Source organism: Rhinolophus ferrumequinum, chromosome 7 (assembly GCF_004115265.2).
Source record: "Rhinolophus ferrumequinum isolate MPI-CBG mRhiFer1 chromosome 7, mRhiFer1_v1.p, whole genome shotgun sequence".
In the NCBI taxonomy this organism is placed as follows: domain Eukaryota; kingdom Metazoa; phylum Chordata; class Mammalia; order Chiroptera; family Rhinolophidae; genus Rhinolophus; species Rhinolophus ferrumequinum.
This window is the reverse complement of record NC_046290.1, coordinates 83,830,056-83,856,075: the sequence shown is the minus strand read 5'-3', so window position 1 is coordinate 83,856,075 and position 26,020 is coordinate 83,830,056. Positions and strand designations below refer to the sequence as shown.

The following is a 26,020-nucleotide window of genomic DNA, read 5'->3' as shown; positions in this document are numbered from 1 at the left end:
TGAGGCCCAGAGGAAAATTATAGGGAGTGCTGTTATAGGACCTACCTTTTCCATCTGTGGGCAATAACAGTGGAGGGACCCACCAGGGCTTTCAAACCAGTCATTTCTTTCACCTCTTCTAGACTTGTGATAATTATGCTCAAGCAGAGAAAGTGACAAAGATCCGAAGAAAAGAACCACATTTTTTATACCCAATAAGAATTTCTGGGAAGAGAGTTTCATTGAAGTAATCAATTTCTTTGTGGGCAGATGCTCTAATTTCAATGGATTGATGTTTTCATCTTGAGCTGTTTTCCCACCTGTATGCAGAGCCTTCCTCTTAGCAAGAACTGTGAATCATTGAATTCCAGAAGCATCTAGAACTTTATCATTACAATCTAAATTCCATTCTATGGGTTGTAAAAAAAAAAAACTTCTCTTTAGATCACATATCTAATAAGAGTGCTTTGGACTAAATGAAATGATATAGTCTCTGAGGTAACTTCAAGCTCTGAAAATCAATAGCTACATAAGGAGAATGAGTGAATTGAATGATATACTTCTAAAAAACTAAGAATGATATTCCTTTGAAGGTAATTAGAGGATCAACTGGGAAAATGACAATGGTAGATGAGAAAATCAGAGCTTGTATGACAAAAATAATTTCTGAACTCCTTTATTCTCATTTCCTAAATGAGTAAACGTAAGGCTCTGTAACCAGACCACACATGGTAGTGCATGGAGTTCCAGTTTCATTTGGCTTCTGCAGTGCTTAGCAAAGAACTAATGGCAAAATTTTTAAAATCTTGACATTTCCTATAAATTTCTAGATTTCCAGTTTCTTTTGTATTATTGAAAGATGACCACACTAGGTTAAATTTCTTAATAACACCAGTTGGAATTGGGCAGGAGCCGTCTCCTTTAGAGAGAGCTAGTTCTCTCTAGCTCACCATAGTCCCCACCTTTCCTTTTTTCATACACGGAGAAATTGATCCAATTTTGAAACCTGATTAGTGGACCCTGAATGCAGTTGAGTTTGGTATACCTCTGCTCTATGACCACTAAGACATATTCATATTTGAAAACATGTCTCCAGATGTCCCCAACGTTTCTTTAAGTTTCATGTTTTTTAAGTATTATGTTTGATAATATATGAAAGTAACTTTGGGGAAATATGTAAATTTAAGTAGGTCCCTCTCCTTGCACAGTTTTTCCAGGATGTGGTGTCTTTATGTCTCAGCATCTGAAGACAACACTTAGGGCAGGCATTTCAGAACTATTTTTTCTATTCAGCTGCAGCCACGACAGTATATGTTGGGGATTTCAGTTTGAACAAGAAAGAAAAGAATATCCCTATTCATAAGTTCAGAGAGAAAAGTCTCTCCTTATGAACTCAAGTCTTTTCTTCTAAAAACTTACCACTAATGGTCGTGATTTGGGGTTTTATAGGTTCTGGTCTCCTTAACTGTTTCGGCAACAAGTTGTTTTCATTATGCCATTTTTTCAGACATTGTGGCTCATGGATGGCAATAGATTTTGTTCCATATTCACGACCACAAATGTAGCAAACAATTGTTGGTGGACGCCTGATCATTGTTGGCTGCAAATAACAGAAAATATCTGTTAGATAAAGTTCAGTTTTGAAAATTAAATTTTAAAATTATAATATATTCAAATTAGCTAGAAAAATATATATATATTTAATTCCAACCAGTCTGGTGAATTTCACCTTTTTGAAAATTAAGGGAACAAATTAGGTTACCTGAGTGATTAAGGTGGGGGTCAGGATGTGACTTTGGGAGGAGGATAGGACATAAAGACGACCTAACCAGAATTCTACATATTGGTACTTTATAAAAATGTATTTTCAATTGTCTTCTGACTAGTCTCCATGCTGGGAGAGTACAACGATAAATCAGGTATAGATCGTCTTCTCAAAAATATAAGGCTCTAGTACCCTAATGTCTGAGAAATAACGTGATAAATGTCACTGGAGAGTTTATAACAGACAGTGTTGTGCCTGCCGGCATTCCCTCATGTAAACAACTTTCTTCTGCAAACACCTGTGATTCTCTACCATTTTTGACCTGGAGTAAGCTCCACCAGAGTAGCTAATCAATTTCAGATGGAAATTGGTGGATAAATACCCAGCTGCCTCCCCAAGGATGATTTCATACAGTCTTTCAGAAGTCCCCACTGGGATTGCACCACAGTTGTTCATTAGTTCACTATATAGGCTTCCTTCTCTTCCCTGTCTCTCTTCCCACTATTTTACTGGGGTTTCCTGGGGTCACCTCCCAAATAGAATAAAATACTTGTCCTCCATTTTTTTCCTTAGCATTTGTTTCTATGAGAACCAAACCTAAGGAAGAGTTAAGGATAAAATGCAGTAGGGAGTTTCTGCTTCTGTCTAGGATGTAGAAAGTTCCAAGAAATATTACCTCCACCTAAAGAATGAGAACAAATTAGATAACCTACAGAATCATACATTCTGAGCTCATTGGAGATTCAAAGTTGCAAGATAAATTAATGAACTAACAGGACTGCCCAAGTTTGAGGATAGACCAGCAGACCCAAGAGAAAACCTTCCACACCCCCAGCTTTACGTGATTATGGCCGGAAGTTGTCTGCCTCATAACAGAGCACGATAGTTCAGTGAGAACCCGACTGAGTAGCAGGCACGCAGGGACTGTCTATATAAAGTCTCCCAATGAAATGCCAGGTCTGACACCCAGGAACCCTGACAGTTAGAGGTGACAGTCTAACACAGGAGAGAGGCATGAGCATTGAGAGAAACCATCACCAAATCAAGAACACGGGGCTGCCTAAATCTGAGGCTAGAGCTGGAGAATTAGGCCTGGCACCGGGTACGAGATAAGAACAGTCTACAGCTTAAGGAGGGGTGGGAACACTAAGAGGAATTCCTTCTCTGTTGCAGGCACATAGGGTCCACAGAAATCTGAGTGCAGCAGGAAAACTGGGAGGGGCCCTTTGGCTCCACGCCTTACACTAAGTACAAGGCAGGGACACTTTACCCCTGGGGAATTTAAGGCTGTAGTCCACTGCATGTAACTAAAATAATGGCAAGACCCAAACCTTGCTAAATTACAGACTCCATTGACACAAACACTTATACTCACTGCCTGACAGAAGAGGAGGTATATCCATTTCTGGGCATAAGTATATTTTACCTCAGAATCTACTGTTCTCTTGCACACATCATCCAACATTCGATCAAAATTAAAAAGCGCACACACATATGCACACACACACACAGAAAATAAGACCCATCATTATCAGATCTTAAATATAACCAGACCAAGTTATGGCTTAGATATTGGAATTATCAGGGTTTTTAAATAATTATTTAAAACATAATTATTTTAATTAATATTTTAAAAGCAATTATAATAAATATGTTAATGGATCTAGAGGAAACGGTGGGCAGCATATGGGAAATTAAAGCTGAGAGATGAAAAGCAGGTACAAATTATTCAAGAAAACCAAAATGTTAGTGAACTGTTATTTAGAGGAATCACATATAGCTGCACTTCAAGAAAATTAGTCTGGATGCAACTTATCTAAACAGGCTAGCAGGGCAGCAGCATATCTCTGAGAGGTTCACAGTTCATGGCTCTGTGGGTAAGGAAATCAGGGGTCCAAGAGAACACCAATGTTTTATTCTAGGTAACAAGGAACATGGTGATTGTTATTTAGTGGGGGGAAAACAGGAACAGTAGGTTAGGGAAGGAGAAAAAAATAGAATCTGTTCTTGACCTGTTGCGTTTGACATATTAATAGATTGAAATGTGAATAAATCCTGCCAAAACAGGAAATAGAGGCCTGCAATTCAGGATTACTGGGTTTCAGAGCTATTCACACAGAAAAGGCATTTAGAACCTTGGCAATTCTAGAAAAGGAATATTGAGAGAATGTGTGGAGAAAAATTCTTGGGAGACTATCTGCACTAAAGAGATTGGGCAAGGGAAATTGCGGCCTAAAGAGATAAAGGTTCAAGTTTGCAGTTAAAAAAAACAGGGCATGGAGACAAAAAGACTCATTCAAAATTCTGGAAACAGTCTGGTTTCCAGAAAGATGGTGTCATCTACTTCGAAAAAATGCTCCAAAAGAATGAGTGGTTGAGAAAGTTACTTAGATCTGGTTACCAATAGATTATAAATCTGTGACTTTCGAGAGTTCAGTTCCAATGGAGAACTAAGGATAAAAACTAAATTGTTAAGCGTTAAAGATTAGGTAGAGGACAAGAAGACTGCACCTCCAAACAGAAGGAAAATTTGAGATATAAGTGGAGTTGAAGAACGATTTGTTTTGTTGCTGGTTTTGGGGTAGGAGTGTCTTTCGCAGATAGAGACTGAAGGCCTAAAAGAAAAGGAATAATCAATTTTAAAAAGGATCTCAGGAAGCAGGAGGAGGCGGGATAAGTTGAGAATGTTAGCCTCTGAAGAAGGGGAAGGAAGAAGAAACAGATGAAGTTAGAGAAATGTTGCAGAGATGGGAGGCACTAGCTAGTGGGGCTCACATAAGACGAATTTAGTCTTCTGAGGATGAAGCAAAGTGATCTTCAGAAAATGAAGAGATTCAAATTCTGGGAAACAGAATAGCTAAGAATACTGAGATATGGCACTGCGGGGAATGTAAGTGATGCAACTAGGGAAGAATACTCGCCCAATAATGGCAAAGATCCAGTTAAGTTCAGCTGCAAGAAATTTCGGTGGAATTAAATGACCTTTTGCAATATGTTCTTAAGTAGCACTAGATGGTATGAAAGCAGAAACTAAGTTAGGGGTGGAGTCTCTTTGGGGGAAATAAAACATAGTAAATATGTGCATCCTTTAGAATCAGCCTGCTGTGAGCTAAGACTCTTGGGGGTTACACCTGCAGTGGAGAGAGCACAGAGCAAGATCAAAATCAGAAGGAAATACACTGACAAATTCTGTATACATGAGCAGATTCTAGCAGAGTAAATCCACAGTTAATACAGATCAAGCAAAATGGAAAATGAAGTTACTTCCTAGATGATCCAAGTTTTTAGAACAGCACATTATTTGAGATAGAATATTTTAATTCTACTGTTCTGCACTGAATTATGCCAAAAGGCTACATTCATCAAAATAACTAAATAGCGTTTATCATTCCTTGTCATTAGCCATGTAGCATCTAACACCTAAAAGGTGACTTTAAAAATATTTGGGAAATTCAAGACCAAAGAGCAATAATTTTCAAAATCTCCAATAGTTCCTTACTATTTTTTTTTACATATTTATTGACTTGAAAGATTAATTAAATGCAGGTTTTTAGTTTACAAATGAGAAGTTATTCTTTTTACTTTGAGAATAATGAATTTATTAAAATTCCATGTGGAAAGTATGAGCCAACTCCAGTATGTAACCAAGCATATAAGCAAAATAAATGGCATGGGTCATAAAATGAAGGCATTCACCTCACATTGTCAGAAGGTTTCTTTTGGAAGGAAAAATTCGAAGAAAACAGGCAGACACAGAGGCCAGAAGACATGCACAAAATAACTTAAAGGGATATGGGAGAAAATTAATACCATAAAAAGGCTAAGCTGTTCTGTATTATATTTTCCAAAGCTTGCCGCGTGCTGTATATTTGTGGTTGAACTGCAGTTGAACCTACAACATACTCCATATTCTTGGGTTTTGAACATCTTACTCCTAAGCCATGCTCTAGGCAAGTGCAAGCAACCCAGACACAGCCCATTCTCATGGGTCTGAACGGAGATAAGAGAACCTCTGGTAGTTTTCCTTCATTTCAGGATTGTTACTTTGAAACTTCCAAGGAAAGTGGAACAATCTCCGACTTGTGGTTATTGCCACTACCCCAACTGCCAAGGTTTTACCCTTTAGCCTCTTTCTCCAGTGTTTTCAGATGGAAGTGGATGTGGGGGGTGGAGAGGAAGAATAGGAAGAGGAAACTACAGTCCTGGCAGAAAGAAGGCCCTTCTTGGCTTTTGTGCTAATGTCACGTGGCATAACAGAGCAAGGCAGGGTCAGGGGAAGGTTTGCCCAACGGCCTGTCTACGTGGGGTCTTGCCAGGGACTGCCAACTCCAGGAAAGTGTAACAAAGGAAGGTAAAGGGGGAAGTCGTTAAGTCTAAAGTTTCTGCAGAGCAAAAGAGTCAATCAACTTTTTCCTGTCAACACTTCAAATATTTTGGGGGCAAGGCATCACTCTTTTAACATTAGGGTAAATCTCGTTTTAAAAAGGTAATCTTTGAATCGACATAAGTGCTATGTCAGGTGCGAACGGTTTTGTGTGTGGGAGTGGGTGGGGCTCAACCACATGCCCCTACATATAAAAGTTTATCAGGGCTCATCACAATTTTGCTTTTATTCTTTCAGTTTCCTGGGAAAGTCTATTTAGGCTGGATATAGACAGAGGCACTTGAACACTTCAGGGAACGCTTTCATGTGTGCACTTCTTTTAACTTGAATCTGCTCACTTTCATGTGTTTTCAATCATTTTGCTGGCCACTACTGGAATTATCATTTTATTTTCCATGCAGCATTTTTTTGTATCCTTTTTGTTAATGTCTTTTCTTTGTCAGGAACACCTCATGTTCAATCTTTTAGGCCAGGACTGCACAGTGCAAACGAAAGTGAACATTTAACAACTTTTCTCTTAATCATGCTACATGACTTGTCATCCATCCATGCATTTGTACAATTTAAAATAAGTAGCTATAATACCACCATTAAAGCAAGGGCGGGGGAAGAATAAGGACCAAGAAAAGAGAGTGGATTGGTTGACAACCTTAAGAAAAGTATTGATAGAAGAAAAATGGACATAGTTCCAGAAAACCTAGACTAAGATGCTTATTTCAAATAGCTTCAAATAGTTCTTGATGACCTCCCTGCCCTGATAGCTCAGGTTGAAAGGAAACCACAGTGAACTACACAGCTCAATAGTTAATAGACCTTATAGAAGGGAGCGTAACAATTGGTCAGAAGGACAAAATATTTCTAACATTAAATACTATTGCATGAATCTTAACAAAAAAGATATTGAAACTAAAATGGAAGCCACTACCAGCAGTTTTATAAAAGATGAGAAACAGTCTACATTTGGTCATTTCTTCCATTAATCCCACAATGAATACTAAGTGATAATAGTGTAAAATTATAGTTGTGTAATATTATTTACAGGAGAGTTAGGGGAATGTGATCCAAGGATGTAGCATTTTGAAGATTTGATGTGAAATAGAAAGTAGTAAGTGATATTATGGGGCGATATGCCCTTTTGAAAATCTAAGGACTGCTATGATCATCTCTGCCGAAAAAATACACATGTATACAGAATTATGCATATAATTTTGAATGATTGGTGGACTCCCAAAAACCCACCCATTAACCCCAGGAAGTGAGCCGTTGGGTTTTTAGTCAGAGCCAAACTTTTTTATCAAATAGTTGTTCCTTTGTTTAAGGAGCCATCTGGCACCATTTAAATGCCTCAAAAAGTACTGAGTTGCAGCACACAGGAACTTATGAAAAATATACCACTTGTGGCTTTAGGGTAAACTTAAGTCTGCTTTGCCTAAAACAATCCCTATTATACCCATTGTCTTTTACTCTCTAAATTGTCCTTGTTTAGTCAATAAATTATACAGTCACTCTACTTCCAATCCTTTTTGAAAAACATCAATTAATAAAATATAAGCAGTTAAGAAATGAAACAATAACAACAAAAGCTTAAAAATATTGAAGCTGTGACTATAAGACTGGCAATATATTCATTCAAATATAGAACTAAGGCAAAATGACTATAGAAATTATGGTTAGGAAAGAGAATATAAAAGGAATACACCTTGACAAATAAAAATACTTATAAAACTTGGGAAGGGAAGGAGAGGTACAAATGATGCCAAGTTCTTCACTTTTCATGGCAAATGGTCAATTAAAGCAGTATGGAACTAAAACATGCTTTGGAGTTAAAAAATTTTTTCAAATCTTTCAATAATGTATATTTGTTTTGTTTTGTTTTTTAACTTTAGTGAGTTCTTTAAAAGAGAACATTCTAATGAAGAAATATTTTTCTGAAGTTCAGTAATATCATCAGGTTCACTTTGGTTTCTTTTTGCCAAATTCCAGTGAAATTAAATATAACATCTCTTAATAATAACTTGGATATGCTGATCTCACTTGTATAAAAAAATCTGCATGTCTATTAATTTACATACGTTTGTATACATAGAGATATGCCTGAAATGATGTTCACTAAGGTCAACCTAATTTGGGGGTAATTTTATGCCAATTTTATACTTTTCTAATGGTTTGAAATTTTATAATGGAATTGTGTCATTTTTATAAGAAAAACAAAATAATTAAAAAAAAATCAACTCCAGAGTCAAAACTGAAGCAGGAGTTAGGTAATAACATCAGTCGTAAGAGGAAAAATCAAGTGGAGACCAAATAACTTTCTGAAAATTGCTTAAATAATTGATAAAAGATGATATTTGTCTTTGCATAAAATACAGTTCAATATTGGAATTAACTAGTAATTGAAATTAGAATTAATAATAGGAATGCATACAGCTTTGCATAGCATAAAAGTACAATGTAAAATGAAAATATGTATAGTACCTTAAATTACATTATTCCAAGAATACTATTTTATTTTGTCAACTCTGCATAGTTGAATATACATCAGTTAAATGTTTGCGTGATGCAACTTAGTTGAAGTCCTATTACTTTGCTCCATCACTTTAAAAAGCAGTAACAAAGGCCTAAAAAATTAATCTGAGGACAGGATGTAGTATGAGTCCGTTTCTACCATAAGATAATCTAAATATGGCTCTTTGAGATATTTTAATTCTGTTCAGGCTTGTTTTCCTGACTTGGTTGCATTAGTCAAAAAATGAATTTACAAATAACTAAATGAGACCATATGGTATTAGACGTCTTGTGTTGAAGGTGACAGCCAAAAAGATAATTTGGGGCATGGCTGCAGTGAACTGTCCCTTGGGTCCTGTGTGTTGCCCATTGTGGCCGGAGTGAGAAACCACCAAAAATTTTCAGCGTCCCACCTGCCCCCCTTCCCTCTGCACTTCACAATGTTTTGCACAAATCTGGACTGTCTGATGTGATACCAGGAATTTCTGTGGTTCTCCATGGCTACAGAATAAAGGCCAAATACTTTATACTGCCTTTTTTCATGCCCAGCCTTTGCCCCATGAATCAGGTCGTGAGCCACACCAAATTCAGCACCATTCCCCAAGCTGGAGGCCACAGTTTTCCACTTTGGTGGCTTCGTGACTTTATTCATTTGTTCCTTCCAGCAACCAGCATTTAAATTAAATATAGCACCTCCATCATGCTGGAGGTTACGGGGAACTCCGAACCTTAGCTTTTCTTCGTAATAAAGACAAGCATATAAACTATTAATTAAATCAGAAGGCAAAATTTCTAAATGCCACCACAGGGAGACAGAGTGCCAAGGGAGTCTGAAGTAAGAAAAAAGGGTAGAGTTTGGATGAGAAGCCAGTGAAGTGGGTGATATTTGAAGTGGGTTTGTTGAATGAGTGAAACTGTACTGATGAGGGGAGAATTCCCTCAGGCAAACAACATGATATATTCAACAACTGGGTAATAGAACTGTAGTCTGTTAATATGAAAGCTATAAAGACCAATAGTGAAAAGACTGATTAGAGGAAGTGTGAAAGCAGGATCACTCTGTTCAAAACATGGGTAGTTTTGTCAGATTTTGAGAATACAATGTTGACACCTTTTCTATGTGTCCTTCCATCTTCCCACCTTGGTCCTGACCCCAGACTCCATCCTCCTGTCACTAGAAGCTAGCCCTGCTTCAGGAGCTGGGTAGGGATTTGACAGACAGTACTAGTAAATACTTTCTCTGCTAAGAGAGCTAATCAACCACATCAAGGCATTGTGTTGTTGTGGGAGTCAGTCAAAAAGAAGGCAAAGAAGCAAAGTAACAAAAAGTGTCTTGATCTTGTTGACACCTGAGTACAAGGATGAAGACTTATTATCCTTGAGACAGCATCAGATCAAGAAATGAACCAGGGGGCAATTTATAATTTTCATATACTCAAACATTTTTGTTCTTCTATATTGAAGAAATACAAACTGGTTCTGCCTGCCCTGAAATAGACTGAAGAACTCCCAAGAGATAATAACAACACCAATCAACTGAAAACATCTGTGAATAGATAATATGTAATACCACTATTACACAATAGTGGACTATTACTCAGCAGTAAAAAAAAAAAAGAACTGCTGCTATGGGTACCAACATAGATGAAACAGAATTGTTATGCTAAAAGAAGCCAGACCCAAAAGAGTACATTACTGTATGATTCGATTTATATAAAATCCAAACTAATCTGTTATGATTAAAAAATGAAATAAAATCAGGGGTTACCTGGAAGCTTCGGGGGGAGATGAAAATGTTCTGTATCTTGATTATGCTGGTAATATAACAGGTGTATGAAACTGTCAAAACTGATTAAATTGCATGCATTTAATGTGTGCAGTTTATTGTTTCTATATTATTCCTCAATAAGGCAGATTAAAAACCACTCATGCAGACCTAGTTTAGTGGAGTGCTTTTGCATTACCATACTCATACATTCGTCAGTTCAAAGTCAACAGCACACATTGTCAGTTGAAATTCCAAAATCAATGTATTTCTGAGTGACTTTTGCTAGGAACTAGAGAATATTTTTAAGTGATCTAGATTCTAAACCCTTTAATTGATCTTCCAAGAAATCCTCCAATTGATAAAATAAAAAAAAACAAACAACGATACTATAGAAGTGTCGTGTGGGGTGTCAGGTGGGGTCTCTGCTCCCGCTCCCCACATAAGAACGCAGGACATGGTGAGGCCAAAAAGGAACACCCAAGGAGCCATAAGTAGGGGAGTCACACCACTATATTCTCGCTGGCGGCTGGGTTGGAGAAACAGGAACCAGCAGCCACACAATTTTCAACCCTCACTGTGCCGCTTGCAGGCTCAGCCACCGTCTCCTTGCTAGCCCCCCTCTTTCTGCTAGCCTAGCCACGGCAGTTATATTAGTGGCTAATGGCTCACTGGTTACAGCTGACGGCCAACTAGCCACAGCTGATGGCCATTTGATCACAGTCAATGGCCATTTACTACCTGAGCCAGCACCTTTCTATGTGAGGCTGAGAGCCTGGAAACTGCTTTTTGGGGCTCTGTCCCCACAAGAAGAAAACTCTAAAAAGAAAAAGAACTGAAGAAAATTAGAAAATGTTTTACTGAGGTTCCCCACCCCAGTGGATGCTTAAGGTTTTGCTAGAGAAAGCACACTCAGCAGCTAATGCCATTCACATACAAAAAAGCCCAAGAAAAGCCCAAGTCTAGGGTGTCAGAGCCTGAGACTTGCAGCAGAGATGCGGAGCTTAACAGCAGGGATATTCCTTTGTCCCCATGTATATGGCATCTGGGCGGCTGGAAACATAACTGATACCACTTTCTCATCTTTCAGTAAGAGGAACTCCTTGGTCTTATAGTATATAAAAGAGAGAGAGGAAGAGAGAGAGGAAGAGAGAGAGAGAGAGAGAGAGAGAGAGAGAGAGAGAGAGAGAGAGAGGAAGAGAGAGAGAGAGAGAGAGAGAGAGAGAGAGAGAGAGAGAGAGAGAGAGAGAGAGAGAGAGAGAGAGAGAGAGAGAGAGATTGTGTGTGTACAAGTTTTTGCTAGAGAAAGCACACTCTGTCACTTTCCTCAGTTGATTTCAGGAATACTGAAAGGCTCCCTCTGACTCACACTATTCATTCCTTTACATTTTCCTCGGCTTTGACCTTGACATCCCTCCAGCCTATTATCATCTTTAGACTCATTCCCTTCATGAAGAAAGAGCCAAGAGCTTTGGCTCTAGAAGGTCACAGGCACAATCACCTGCCTGGTACCACCAGAGATCAGAGGAAGGAAGCCTTCCTTCACACTCATTGGAAGGCAGTAGTGGGCTGGATTTATTTGAGGCAGCTGGCCTGTTTTTCTTTTTCTTTTCTTTCTTTCTCTGTTTTTGAGGAGGATGTTTTAGTGGCTGGGCCCACGCAGCCATATCCAAATGTAAAAGATGTCTGTTTTTATTACCAAGTATTATGCAAATGAAATGCCTGGCTCTTTACCCCAAAGAACATGTTTTGCACATTGCTTGGAAACAAGCGGACAAACAAAAAAGTCAGAAAGTTTAATGGTCATTTTTGTTTTGGGTTGCATCAGAACAATCCCTGCATCAACACAGCCATATGCCCTGTGTTCACTGGGGAACATTCGGTCGCCTAAGAGTCAGAGAGAAATCAAGGAATCCAGAGGTGAGAAAACATCCTGAAATGGAACCATGACATTGCGTAAATTAGAAAAAGATGATGCTCCACCTTAACACACTTTCAAACTATTAATTAATCCGTAATGATACAAGTCACAAGATGAAACATTTGAACATGGCGGCCATGGGAGAGACACAGATGACAAGCTTCACTTTGTCTCAGGACTTGACCTAGAACCAGCCCTATGCGTTAATGGTACTTTGTTTCTCAGACGGAGCGTGACTGGAAACGAGCACAGTATGGCCAGTCTGCAAATATCTGGGTTCAATATCTCTCTCAGCTGCACAACAGTCAGCAAAGCAATGGCATTCTAAATATTGATACTCAAGTTGCCTTGTGAGAAGAAGGATACCAGAGACATCTGCTGAAAACACAGCTGAGAGTGATTCGGGAGATGAGACCTTAACTAAATAGACATTCATCTGGAGGAAAATGCTGTCCTCAGGACAATTGTGGCCCAGATGTGTGTCTCAGGAAGACTTTTCTGGCCACAGGCAACGTGCCAGGCATCGTGCAAGACTCAGAAGCGGGAACTGGCCATAACAGGGCGGACGACCATACTTAACTTCCCACCTTTATTTGGGAACTATGTTTTAGTTTTTACTCAGCTCTCTCTCGGGGGCAGTAAGTCAGGTTGACAGGTCCCTGTCTGGCACGCACAGAGCCCGTTCCACCCAAAATCAGTCAAGAAACAAGGACAGAGTGAGAAAGGGACCTGCTGAGTGGAGGAAGTATTTTCTCCACTTCTCTGTCCATTCGTCTATTTGAACTCAGACTGATTAGTTCTGAAAACTTCTCTCCAGATGTGGAAACTCTTTAGCATCCTGGGCTTTTTGTGGCCCTGTAAAATTCTTAGAAGGTTTGGTTCCCAGATGTCGGAGCCTCATTGTTCTGGAGACTCCCACAGGTGATCCAAATGCCGGTTGGCTGCTGGGGTGAGTTACCCTATGCTCAGTCACGAAGCATATTACCTGTGGTCCCTGCACAGAACTCACACACACGCTGTCCCTCATGACCCAGGCTGCCCTCTTCACAAGTACCTCCCCTCTGCCTCGTCCTTTGGAGCTCAGAGTATAAATGGATAGATCAACAGCCATTTCAGCCAACAGACAGGCGTGTGTTCCTCAACCAGGACAATGTTTTTAAACATTTGTAATATGAACATCTTTTAGGTGGGACTTACACTCCGGGATACCAGAGGCTCCACCACTCGCTTTGCCGAATGTGCAGCTTTTGAGCTTGTGAGCCTGAGCAGGCTATTTTCTCACCCCCTCTCCTCACTCAGCTCCCCATAAAAGGTATTTGCCTTCTATCTCATTTCTAAGAAATGGGCTAAACTTATGGTTAATTTACATGAATGTGCTAGTGGCTAAAAAGGGTTTGTGACCTATCTAGGGAAATCTTCGCATCCTAGCTGGGATCTCCTATAAAGTCAGTACTTTAAGTCAAAAGACTGAATCTCTAATTGTGGAAATACAACAGCATGCCAGGTAGAAGGGGAGGCATTTGAGGAAAAAAGGTATGCAGTGATGCATTAGTGATTGTCACACTGAAATTTCCCTGCTCTCTTTGAATCGAAGCACTGAGGCCATTACAACAGAACTTGACAGGGAGCTTGAAGCCTATCCTTAGGCTTCAGAAGCACCGAGTTTAAAGGATGAGACCAATTTCCAAGACCACATGCACATAGTAACCATGTGTAATCTTCAAGTCATGTACTTGCCGGAGGATTTTTGGCTTCCGTCACTCCCAGCTGGGTTCCAGGCTATCAAAAACAGGGCCCATCCTGCCAGGGTCTGAAGGAATTTTGTGAATGTGCAGCTGTTGGAATGGGTGTCATTCCATTGACAGTGTTCCTCTTTCCGCATGACAAAACTGCACAAAGAATTTGGGCCTTAGCTGCTGTTTTGGATTTTCCACACTCCTGATCCCTTCGATTAGGCCAAATAATTGAAATGTCTGTGGTCAGTCCACAGGGCATATCACAGAATGCAGAAGTTTGGATGGGGAAATAAAAGGGACAGTGCTTCTCCCCCCATACTTGAGGAAGAGTAAAACCTCTTTTGGAAATCTTTGTGAGTATTCCAATATTGAAAAATGTCTGACCAAGTAGCAGCTAACTATTACCGAGCACTTTCTAAGGATCAGGCCCTGTGTGAAACACTTACCATGCTCTATCGCAGTCATTCCCATAATAATGCTCTGGACAAAACTCAGTGGCCCTGTTTTATAAACAAGTAAATGGAGGCACAGAGCAGTTAATAAGTGGTGAAGATGGTGTTCCTCCAGCCAGTGGATCTATGAAGGGGGTAGGAAAGAGCTGACAAGCGAGGATTTGTCAGGCACCATCCTAGGTCCTTTGCAGACATTCTTTCATTTCAGCCTCTCTCAGTGGGGGAACCGAGGCTGGGGGTCATTACATAATTTGCCCAAAGACCTGTGGTTTCATTGTGCATCTAGCATCTGATTCCAGTTGCTTCTAGAAACAGGCCATCAATGGTTAGCGGAGGATCATTCTCTGCTTTATGTGTCTAGAGTTAGCCATTGGCTGGGATTTGAGACAAACTAGCGGAATTCCTACTTCTGCTCTCTCTATCGCCTCAAAAGCTCAATCTTTGGGTTGAACACTGCCCTCTCCCTGACCCTCTTTCAGAACACAAACGGTCCTATGAGAGATTTTTCTATGAAGGAATTTATCAGATTATCCCAACTCCCTTCCGATAATATCTAGGGGTGGGGGTTGGTAGAGGCAGGGAGGGTATAACAGGTGTTGAGAGAAAAAGGAGATCAGACTATGAGGCCAGGTCACCAAAGACTCATTTTCCAAAGTCAGGATTTTGCCTGTGGGCATGTAAAGTACAATTTCAAAAAAACATGACTGAGACTGGATGTGTATCATTACGTTTGCCTTCCCCCAGGCTGACCTATACATGCAGACAAAGTATAAGTAGCATTTTAATATATAGGAGTAACTGCATCGTTCCGTCTCAAACCGCAATAATTGCAGAGTTTGATTGTCTAGAAACCACTGGTATTTCACATTTACTTCTGGGGTTTTCAAACCATTCTACCCAAATATCACATCTGGAAGGATCGTTGTTTGAAATGAAATTGTTTTTGGAAATCACTGGGTGCCACGTAAAAGAATTTTCCAAACCAACTGATTGGCCAACTATTAGAGAGAGAGTCTGCTACCTATGATCTGGAGTTTTCTCTGGCTCTTCTTAAGTGTAAGAAAGACTTGGCCATTCCTTTGGAAGTGCTGTGAATAGTCAAGTACCTGATTTAAAAAAAATAAACAAAAAAAACTATTGGTATTTTGAATATATGCTTGGCATTTTCATTACTTAATTGCTCATCCTGAGATACAAGGCTGAAAAATATAAGTCAAAGAACAAATTCCAAATAAGAGTCTCTGTTTCTGAAAGGAATACGGTTTCTTAGCTGAATTGTTTTTCTTTTCCTTTTCTCATTTGAGATACAACTGCTTTTTTTCTGATTCCTTAGAAGGATATGGATTGGAAGGCAAGGTGTTTGATTACATCGCTTTGCAAACTCTTGTAAGAATGACATGCCTTGAAGAACGTGAACAGAGGATGTCCCCAGTGTTTGGTTTCTGTGCTCCTCTGTTTGGCACCAGGCCTGACCCTCAGGGTCAAAGGGCTTCCAGGTCACAGGGTAAAATGAAGTAACAAGGAAGCAATGGAGGCAAGACAGAAAAACCCACAAATTGAGACAGCCACTCAATTTTCCAAGCTACTATAGTTAGGAGAAGAGAAGGAAAGCATGGATACTACCCAACCTGGCACTGGGAAGGTAGGTTATTTCCAACGCCTAATTTGTCTACAACTTACACGCTAAAGGGCCCCCAGCTCAGGGGGAAAGCCAAGGAAGTTTTCCAATCAAGCGAAGAAGAAAGTTATCACTTTGGATAGGCCAGAAAGAATTCTAACCTTGGAAGACATTTTCTTTCCTTTTCTTATCGGAGTTCTTGACCCCAATCCCACCCTATCCTTGCCCTATCCCTCTGCCTCTGATTTCCTGAAGCTTAAGGCTCAGACCAGTGATACTTTTATCTTTCCATCTTCACTGTCTAAACAAAGGTAGCCGGGGATATGAGAGCTTCTTGGGGCTTTTATTAATTATTAATTAATTAATTATAAATTAATAGATGACAGGATCATGGCATCAGAACTGATGCTTGGAGCAGGCGTAATGGAAACTTATTGAGTTCCTGGATTTATTAGGCCCTTCTTCAATTTGTAGGACATTTCTTTATATATAAGACAACCTCACAGAGGTAATATTTGAAAGAAACAATAGATGTAAGGAGATGAATTACACAATATAAAGAAAAAGCAAGAGATGGTGCCCTAAGTCAAATATTCTCAGTGCTCCACCTGGTCAGGAAGCTGAACTTGTACCTCACATTTAACAGCGAGATTCTAGTCACGGGGCAATCACCTCTGTTTCAATAGGAACTCCTTCCAGGTTGCGTTGTTTTGCCTTAGGTGAAGTTCTAAGAATTTGGGGAGAGATTTTAGTTGTTGATCTTGGAATTTAGATTTCTAGGAACTATGGGCCTTCGTTCAGTCACGACAGAAGGATTTACTACACATCTATCAGTAAAAAAATGCAGGTGTCTGTGTTTGGGGCTGGAGGCAGGGAGATGGGGATGAGAGGAGGAAGCTGGTTAAGAAGACACATGAAATCTTTTAAGCTAGGTTAATTCTTTGAGAGTTGGGCATATTGTAGTTTTGTTCATTTTAGGCCTGAATACTATCTGAATGTGTAATATGTGATCGTCTCCTTTCACACAGGTTACAATCACTATTTTTCCTTCTAGGGAAGCAGAAAGCCACATATTAGAGCACTGATGCAATGACCACCTACTTTTGCTTTGGTCTTTGGGCTCTGGGAAAGGTAGCCATATCTATCATGGTCTCTCCCACCACAGATATGTGATATATAATTATAATTTGAGGCTGATTTTTAAAAATAATCAGCAGACTGTAACTTGTATAGATAAGTATCACCCTTCAAATTTTTATATTAGGAAGCTATATACCAAGTTCACTGGTGACACTGTTGCTCTAAAATTTGTAACTTCCCCCACCTTCAACACACACTGACTCCACACATGCAATATACACACACAGATTCCTTCAGGTCAGTTTCTAGACTCAACCGTGCAGAGGAAAACTGGTCTTTTACCTTCAAGTTGTGCTTTGTACACCTGAGAGCTATGGGATCCTAGAACGCTGCCCTGATGTGCAGGCATGGTTGGCACCAAGGAAAGATAAACAAGTGGCACACGGAGTTGGATATCAGTGGTCTAGGGGCCAGCATCGTCAGGGGCAGTTTGTGAGGTCGAGGCTGGTTTCCATGACAGCAGCAGAGCTGAGGAGGTGAACTTGGGCTACTGAAGAGGATTATCAGAGTGAGAACCCCCAGCAAGATCCCGCTGAATGTTTTCCCTCCAAGGACGTCCACATCATTTTGTGTTCAGGAATCATTGAGGCAAAGGGTTCTAGGAGCCTTAATCTTGATTTCAGGAACTCATTTACTAAAGGCGTGAAGAGAGAAAGGACTAAGTAGACCCCTAAAATTAACCTTTTTTCTCTCTTTATACCTCTCTCTTTCTCATGTGATAGGTCTGATAAGCTTGCCTGGTATTTCACTGAACTCCTTCATCTTCCCACAAGCACCTACAAACTTGCCTTCCTCTACATCCAAGCTCCTGCTAAAATACAGATGTGCCCCTCCTGTCACACCCCACCCTCTGAATACGCTGGGATTCCAACCCCTGGTGCCTGCTTCTCCTTCAGGTTTTATATGTGCCTTATCACCTCTCCACTGGATCATGATCCTAAACATTCAAATATAGTCTAGAAGCTCCCATCTTTTAGAGAAACCTCTCTCAACCCGATATCTCTACCTCTCGCCTACCCATTATTTCTCTCCTACTCTTCCAAGCCAAACTTCTAAAAACACATTCTATCTTTAGCATCCATATACTCTGCAACCCCCACCTCTACACTGAATGTGTTCTCTCCGAGGTTATCACACTAAATCCACATTGCCAAATCAGATATTTTTTTGGCCTTCATCCTACTGTACCTCTCTCAGCATTCCACAATTTGTTTTTAAATTAGTTTCAGGTGTACAAAACAACATAATGATTAGACATTTGTACCCCTCACAAAGTGATAACCCCCCAAGTCTACTACCCCTCTGACATCACTGTTAACATACAATTGACTATATTCCCTATGCTGTATTTTACATCTCATGACCATATTGTATACACAACACACACACACACACACACACACACACACACGTAATCTCCACATTCTTACTCTTGACATTTTCTCTGATCTCAGTTTTCATGGCACCATACTCTCCTGTCATTTCTGTAGTGTCTCTAGGCACTCATTCTCCATCCAGCTCCTTCCCCTGTAACCCCTACATATGGTACTGCCTTGGGGTTCGGCCCTGGGTCTATTTTCTAACCCTATACTAATTCTGGTAACTTTAAATATATGTTAATACTGTACAAATGTACACCATAGCCCAGTCTTCTCTTTTGAGACCCAGACACATATTCAGCTGGACTTCCTCACTTAGATCTATCACAAGCATTTTGAATTTGATATGCCCAGAATGGAACTGTTCATCTTAATATCCAAGAACAAACCCTTTTTCGAGTCTTGCCCATCTTAGAAAATAGCACAACTGGTGCAGTTGCGCAAACTAGAAACCTAGGAGTCATCCTTGACCACCTTCCTCACCCCTCCACACCCTAACTATCACCACGTTCTACTCATTTTACCTCATCTCCATCTCTGCTACTTACACCCTAGGCCAAGCCACCATCAGTTCGCACCTGGATTCTTGCAGTACCCAAACCAAGGACGTCCCTCTGTCCCCAGAGCAGCTGAAGGGACCATGCTGTTTCTACAGCTTTATTTTGTGTTCCTCTTCCCTCCTTTATTAGGTTCCGGCAACGTGTGTACTTCTTAGTTCCATTTGAAGATCTTTCTTACCTCAAGGCCTTTACACGTGTTACCTTTGGCCAGAATGTCTCCTCTTCCTGCCATTACCTTCCTCCCACACCTTTACTCTTGGCTAATGCTTGCATACTTTGCATGTCTCAGCTGAAATGTCACTTCCTGCCAGGGGTTTTCTCTAATAAAGATCCTGAATTTCAACCACCACCATAGACACTGTCATAGGACAATCTGAAATTTTGTATTTATTTCTTTCATACCATTTCCTCCATAAGACCCCATGAGCTCAAGAGCTGTATTTCTTTATTACGAGTCTATATTTAGTACTTAGCCAATGCCTAACAATATGTATTGAATGAACAAACTTCTGTCCTCTGTTTCCTACTTAAAATTCACAGTCTGATAAGATAGCCATACCCTTTTCGTATCACACATGTGCTGCTCTCTTAGTCACATGAAAAGATGTGGGTCTTTGGAATTAAGTAGATCTGACTCTGACACCCACTACCAAACCCTACTGAGTTCTTTGGGAAAGTTGATTAACCTCAGTCTACCCACCTGGAAAGTGGGGAAAATAATGTGTGTCTTATAGTAATATTATGAAGATTAAAATGAGATCATGTAGAGTGCTGATCATAAAGGTACACAACAAAAGTTACCTTTATTCCGTGCCTCCTAATAAACGCCAAATACTTCTTACCCAATAGGTACACGTGCACACTCAAAAGATCTGCAAACGTGAGAACACCCATCCTGCCCTTCTAAGTCTTTCTCGCTGTGACCTTCCTATTGAGAGTTTTGCCTTTAGAGAATAAGATACTTAGCCACAGAACAGAAGTCATAACATTAAACCTAATATGTAACTGTAGCCCTAAGTAATTCGAGTTTGTATTCTAAGAGCACCTCCTCAAATATAATCTGGAGAAAACACAGAAAGACAGCATTTTTGATAGTGTAGAAGACATTGCTTTAAAACACCAGATGGCAGCACCAGATTCTAAAGAGGTATCTGATGGGATCTGAGCTCTAACCGGAGCATCTAGAATGGCAAAGGCAGCTTAAAACTACGTTCAGAGAGACAATCATTTACAAAAAAGATAGTTTCTCTAAAGAAAAATAATGCCTACTTTGTAATATAGTAAAGGATTTTCAGGAACAGTGTTTCACATATTACAAGCAAAATCCTGACAAAATGGCTCCAAGCATCATCTAAATAATAAAAGATAATTAGACAAAGGTTTCATTTTAGTTTGTAGTTATATTTAATTAATTGTGTCAACCAGTGTTCCAATTAGCTAAAGCTGAAGAATGAAATACTACTGGCTTCTAGAAAAGGGCCACAATTTTCCAAATATTCAACGTAAATATTAAAATTTATTCACTCACATTAAAACAAGGAGCAATAATGACCTCTGATACTGTACTTCCCAGCATCCCTTAGGAAACTGTTCACTAAAATAGACATCAACGGATCCCCCTAAATAACTGCAATATGAAAATTAAAAATTATAATCTATGGTTCTCCATATTATGCCTCAAAATTTCACCTAGAATTAATACCACTGTTAAAACCTTGCTAAATTGTATGTTGCTTATTCAGACTTTCATTCTTTTAGAAGAAAGAAAGGGAGTTCGGTGCTGCTGGTGACACCCTATAAGGGAGACCCACAAGCTCAGGGCAGTCACACCTTCTACATAAACATCCACACGGAGGGCTTTATTTCTCTTACATATGGGTAGTATCCTTCCTGACTTCCCTGTGAGATCAAAAAGTGTGAATTCAGCCCTATGCTTTGGATGAGAAGCAATGGGACATCACAAGCCGGTACAGTGCTTAGAGGGTGGAGCAGAGCTAAAACAACGTGCCCACCGAAGTCCTGGAGGAGAACTTGCCTTAGTGGCGTTTGTCTGTGTTTAGATTTCATTGAAAGGTGACAGAAGCATCTGTGTCATAAGAGAACTGCGCCAATCTATGTTGGAAGAACATTCCGAGCAGAGGGTAATTCACTCTGCCAGCGAAACAGTCATTGTTGCCCAACTGGAATGAACTGTTTTCCAGGTACTGTGATTGTGGTTCTGAAAATGTTTCTTTTTCTTTTTTTGACCACCTTAATTTACAACAAGACTGAGACCCCTGAGAATATCAGGCAAGATCGATGATTCTAATCGGAAGTCAGATCAAGGATTCTAGAGGGAACCTGTTGTAATTGACGAGAAGAAAGGAAGCAAACATCTGAACTGTAGAAAGAATGCATGTGCATCACAGTCAGCCAAAAGTCAGCCGTCACAGGCAGATGAAATTCTGAAATCTAATAATGCATGGGGCAGTGATCTTTATGGAAAATATACGATTCACTGCACTATCTAAAATTTAAATGACATAAGAAAGAAATACAGCAACAGACAGGATCAAATTGTAACCAAAAGAGAAAACTACAGTACGCAGGAGAGGCTTCCTGCTGAAAGCACTGTGGCATGGCAAATGTCTTTTTTAGCGAAGGAAGGGAGTCCATTGCTTCAAGAATCTTATGCCTCTCTGAAGTCTCGATTTCTCCATTGTAATTAAACCAAGCTTGCTTTCAATCTGGCAACTAAAGGGACCCTGAGTTAGATGACCTTTCTATGCCCTCCAGTAAAGCCTTCGTGGTCCCCAAGTGGTTCAGCACATGTTTCATAGCAGTGGGTGCCAGTTTCTCACCGACACGTGCCTTTTCAGTTCTGACCCAGCCATGTCCTCTAGGTGTCTGTGTGCCAAAGGACGCCCCGGAATCTGATCTAAATGCACAAGTCCAGGGCCATCGCTGGCCTCGCCTTCTGACTTCCTCCTGTCCAGATGACGGGGTGAGTCAAGAGTTATCTTCTTGTGAAGCTGTGAGCCCAGGCCAACCTCTGTTAGCAGTCGTGACTGAGTGAGAACATGCTGTGCTCAGCCTGTTGGCTCCACTCTTGGGACCACGAAGTATGTGTTACAACAACAAGCCCAGGAACCCTGACCCCACTCGTCCCTATCTGAAGATCTGGAATGAGAGTATTGGAAGTAAATGCATACAATCAGGAAACAGGGCTCAAAGTCACACATGAACAGAGCTTCTCACTGTGACCCTGAAACACAGATCCTTTTGCTCTCTGAATCCAGACCTCACGCGTTTTGGAAGAAAAGCAACAGCCAGAAGATGGGAAAAACAGATCATGTTTACGAGGCCAGCCTGCAGTCCATGACACACTTAGAGTTTGAGTTCTCATTCAGCAAAGAAACCAGCCATTCTTTCTTCAATGTTCATCGGAAAACTTATCCCAGCTTCTGTTAGTCTGACTCTTCAGCTTTAGGGTCATTGTCTTGGAATCTTCCAAACCCATACTCATTTCATTTTAGACATGGAAGTTAGGGAAAAGTACTAGACATTTGCTAAAATGATGCAATGATGAAGGGAAAAAATTGGATTAAAAATAAAGGATGTCCCCCCACTACCTCTGGTTTAATCCTTTACAATGGCTCAAGGAACCTTAGTTTCCCAAAAACAGTCCATTTAAAAAATGTTACAGGTGGGGTGATTCAAGTAGCAAGCCATAGAGGGAAAAAAAAATTGACTACTTCCTATTTCTCATGAATTGACATCCTGTAAGGTGTGATACAGGACAGCATAGCCACTCCCCGGGCTTCATGGTATGACAAAGTCCACGGGCCATGCCGTGTCTTACAGCTAGCCAAGCTCATCAGCATCCTTCCCCAATTCTGATTGATGGCAAAACTTCAGGCAAAGGCCCAGCAACACTTCACCACACAGGTTGGGGACCCCTGAGGTCATGCTTGCTTACAATTGCCCAAGGGAGGGGTCAAGGCATGACATCCCTCCAAAACACAAGGTACAGAGCAGCAGCGGCAATTCAGCACTTGCCAGAACCATGAACACATGTGTAGTTGCTTCCGTGTCCAAGCGGGGGTTAATTCGTAACATACCACAACCACCTAAGTGTTAAAAGAAACATGCCGTACCCGCAGTGCATGTCTATTTCTGCAAGTGCTCCAGTGTTTAATTATTACTAAAGTCATTTGGGGTTTTTGACACAGATTCTATTTTAGTAAGATAAACTCAGCATAACCCAGCATTGCCAAAAATGAATTCCTAAGGTAGATGACTAAAATAAACTGGTAATAAATATTGGCTGTTGGAACGGGAATTATAGTTCTGTAATGTGGACATAGCATTAATGACTCATTTAAGTAACAGTCTCTCCCAAAGATCATCAGTCTGAGAGAGCAGGGAAGAAAGAAGTCCATCTCTCTTGCTTTCAGGCAGCAGAATAGAAGAGGACTATGAACCCACTAGGCAGGGACGTTCTTATGTCTGTCTACTTTGCCAACAGAAATATAGCCCCCAGAGTCCGACAGGGGGTCAACTTGGACAAGCTGCACCGAGTCAGAAATAAGGCATTAAAAGGCACCATCCTAGGGGTTGAGGACAGTTTCCTCTCATTTCTCTGGAGGCAGAATGAACCCCCAGGTCCACCCAGTGCATCTCAGGTGCCATGAATTACCTTATCGGTCACAGGAGGCGTGGCCATGTTCCTTTGCCGCTTGGAATTAGTGGATGCTTTTAGGCCACTTTTACTCCCTAAGGTCAAATTCTGAACTTGTGGCTCACTTGGTTGAGCTTTACAACTTCTCTGGTGTACCAGAAGAAGGTCGGGGGCAAAGGTCTGGCTACAATTTGGACAGGGCACAAGCTGAACTTCACTTGGCCCCTCTTGGCTGGACTGTCCGGTTGGAAGGGGCTGAGGCTTCTGTGGGAGCGGCCGGCGGAGCTCCCTGGGGAGCTGGTCATTTTCTATTTTCCACTTTTCCAGGCATTTGGGCTCATGAATAGGAAGGGACAGGGTGCCAAATGCCCTACCACAAATGTAGCAGATGAGAGTCCTTGGTTGGGGTCGGATGCCACCAGAAGCTTTCTTAAGACCAGTAAGATCATCAGAACTGTTGGGGTTTGGCGCTCTGGGCCTCTCATCCTTCGGCTTGCAGCTTCTCTGGTGAACAAGAAGACGGTCTGGCAAGAATGTGCGGCCACAGGATTCACAGGGCAGCAGCTGAGCCTGAGAACTCTGGAACGCTGCCTCATTCGCTGCCTGAAGGTTGTAGAACCCGCCGCCGCCGAGAGGCTGTGGTTTGGAGGGTTCTGGTCTCCTCAGGTGCTTGGGCAACTTGCTATTTTCAATATGCCACTTCTCCAAGCACTGAGGCTCATGAATGGCAAGTGATTGGGACCCAAATTCTCGGCCACAGATGTAGCACATCCGGAACCCAGGCCTGCGGGATAGGATCACAGGTGGGCTGGGTTGGCTTTCCGACATAATTCTCTTACTGGACCGTTTTGAGAGTATCACAGTTCCAGGTCTGTTTTTCTGAGGGTTTGTCTTTATTGTCTCACCAGGATTGACATGCTCTGTTTCTGGCAAAAGGCCAGAGTAGGAGTCACTAGAGTGAACAGCTTGGTTGATAAGGAAGGTGGGTTCCTTACAATGGTGGAAAGTCTGTTGCAATCTGTTGGAAACCCTTCTCTGCTTTCCTCTCTCCATTAACAAAGCTGCCTTTCTCTAGTGCTTGCTCTGATTCCACGCCAGGGCTCATTTGGGGCTTCTTTTTACGGTGAAGGTCAGTCAGGTTGGCTGTCCTGGGGTTCACATCGTTGCCAGAACCTTAAACCCACAGACCGTGACTCAGAGCTTCATTGTAGGGCAGCAGTGTGGAATGCTGGAAAGGCCCCATGAACCCCAGATGCCTCCAAGATCTGCGGGGGAAACATAAATCAAGAAGTTATTTTACACACACACACACACACACACACACACACACACACACACGTTAGACTGTACATTGATAAAAAACAGTATTTCTTTTTTTGACCTAATATACTCTCTGGCCAGCATAGCAACTAGTGCATAGGATTTGTTCAGTTAGTGATGAAATAAATAAATATCCATTATAAGTGGCACTGTTACCATATTGAAAGTATGTGTTGGTAATAGCTAAACACTGTTTATGCATTGCACCTGAGAGAGGACAAAAACAGCTGTGAGATCTGTGCCCAGTTACTGTATTTTGGTGCCAAGAAAGGTCTGAATCTTTGCAATTAAGACTATCAAGTCAGATCTGGCACAGACAAAGAAGTTATTCTTCATTTTGACAGATCCTAAGACAGTGATATTAACACATGTGACAAAAGAATGTGTGGGCCCAGCGTGGCCAGCACAGAAAACGAAGCTTAGAGAGACCAAATGTATTGCTTGATCAGCACCATCCAAAAGAGAAAGTGGTTCTAGAGAACACAAAGAAACTGGTAAAATTATTTCATTATGTTTTCTCAGCAAATGAGTAAAATAACCCCCAAACCACTCTACTTTGTTCTGATTTCTTGTTCACTAAGGATCTCCCATTTTAATTTCCCATTTTCCTTGACACCAGGAAGTTGAAGCTCGCTAAAGTAGTTAAGAAGACAAACTGGAAACATTAATGCAATCAAATGAACTCACTTTCCCTTAAACTTGCTCACAGTCTCTCTCTCTCACGCACATACAGTTTCCTGCAAATTAGAATAATACTGAAAAATCCCCGTGACTTGCCCCAGCAACTCCTTCCATTTCCCTTAGGATAAAGTAAGAAAACTAACATTTATTGACTG

At 40.8% G+C, this 26,020-nt stretch overlaps 1 protein-coding gene across 1 annotated transcript in view; it reads right to left on the bottom strand.

Annotated features, from left to right (window-relative positions):
- Positions 1-26,020, bottom strand: part of LOC117025251 (zinc finger protein 474-like) — an 84,940-nt gene that overhangs the window by 35,773 nt on the left and 23,147 nt on the right. The window contains exons 2-3 of the mRNA XM_033111091.1: positions 23,883-25,129; positions 1,399-1,579 (exon numbers count right to left, since the gene is read on the bottom strand). Of these exons, the coding sequence (XP_032966982.1) occupies positions 1,399-1,579; positions 23,883-24,917 (1,216 nt within the window). The 5' untranslated portion in view covers positions 24,918-25,129. The remainder of the gene's footprint in view (positions 1-1,398; positions 1,580-23,882; positions 25,130-26,020) is intronic.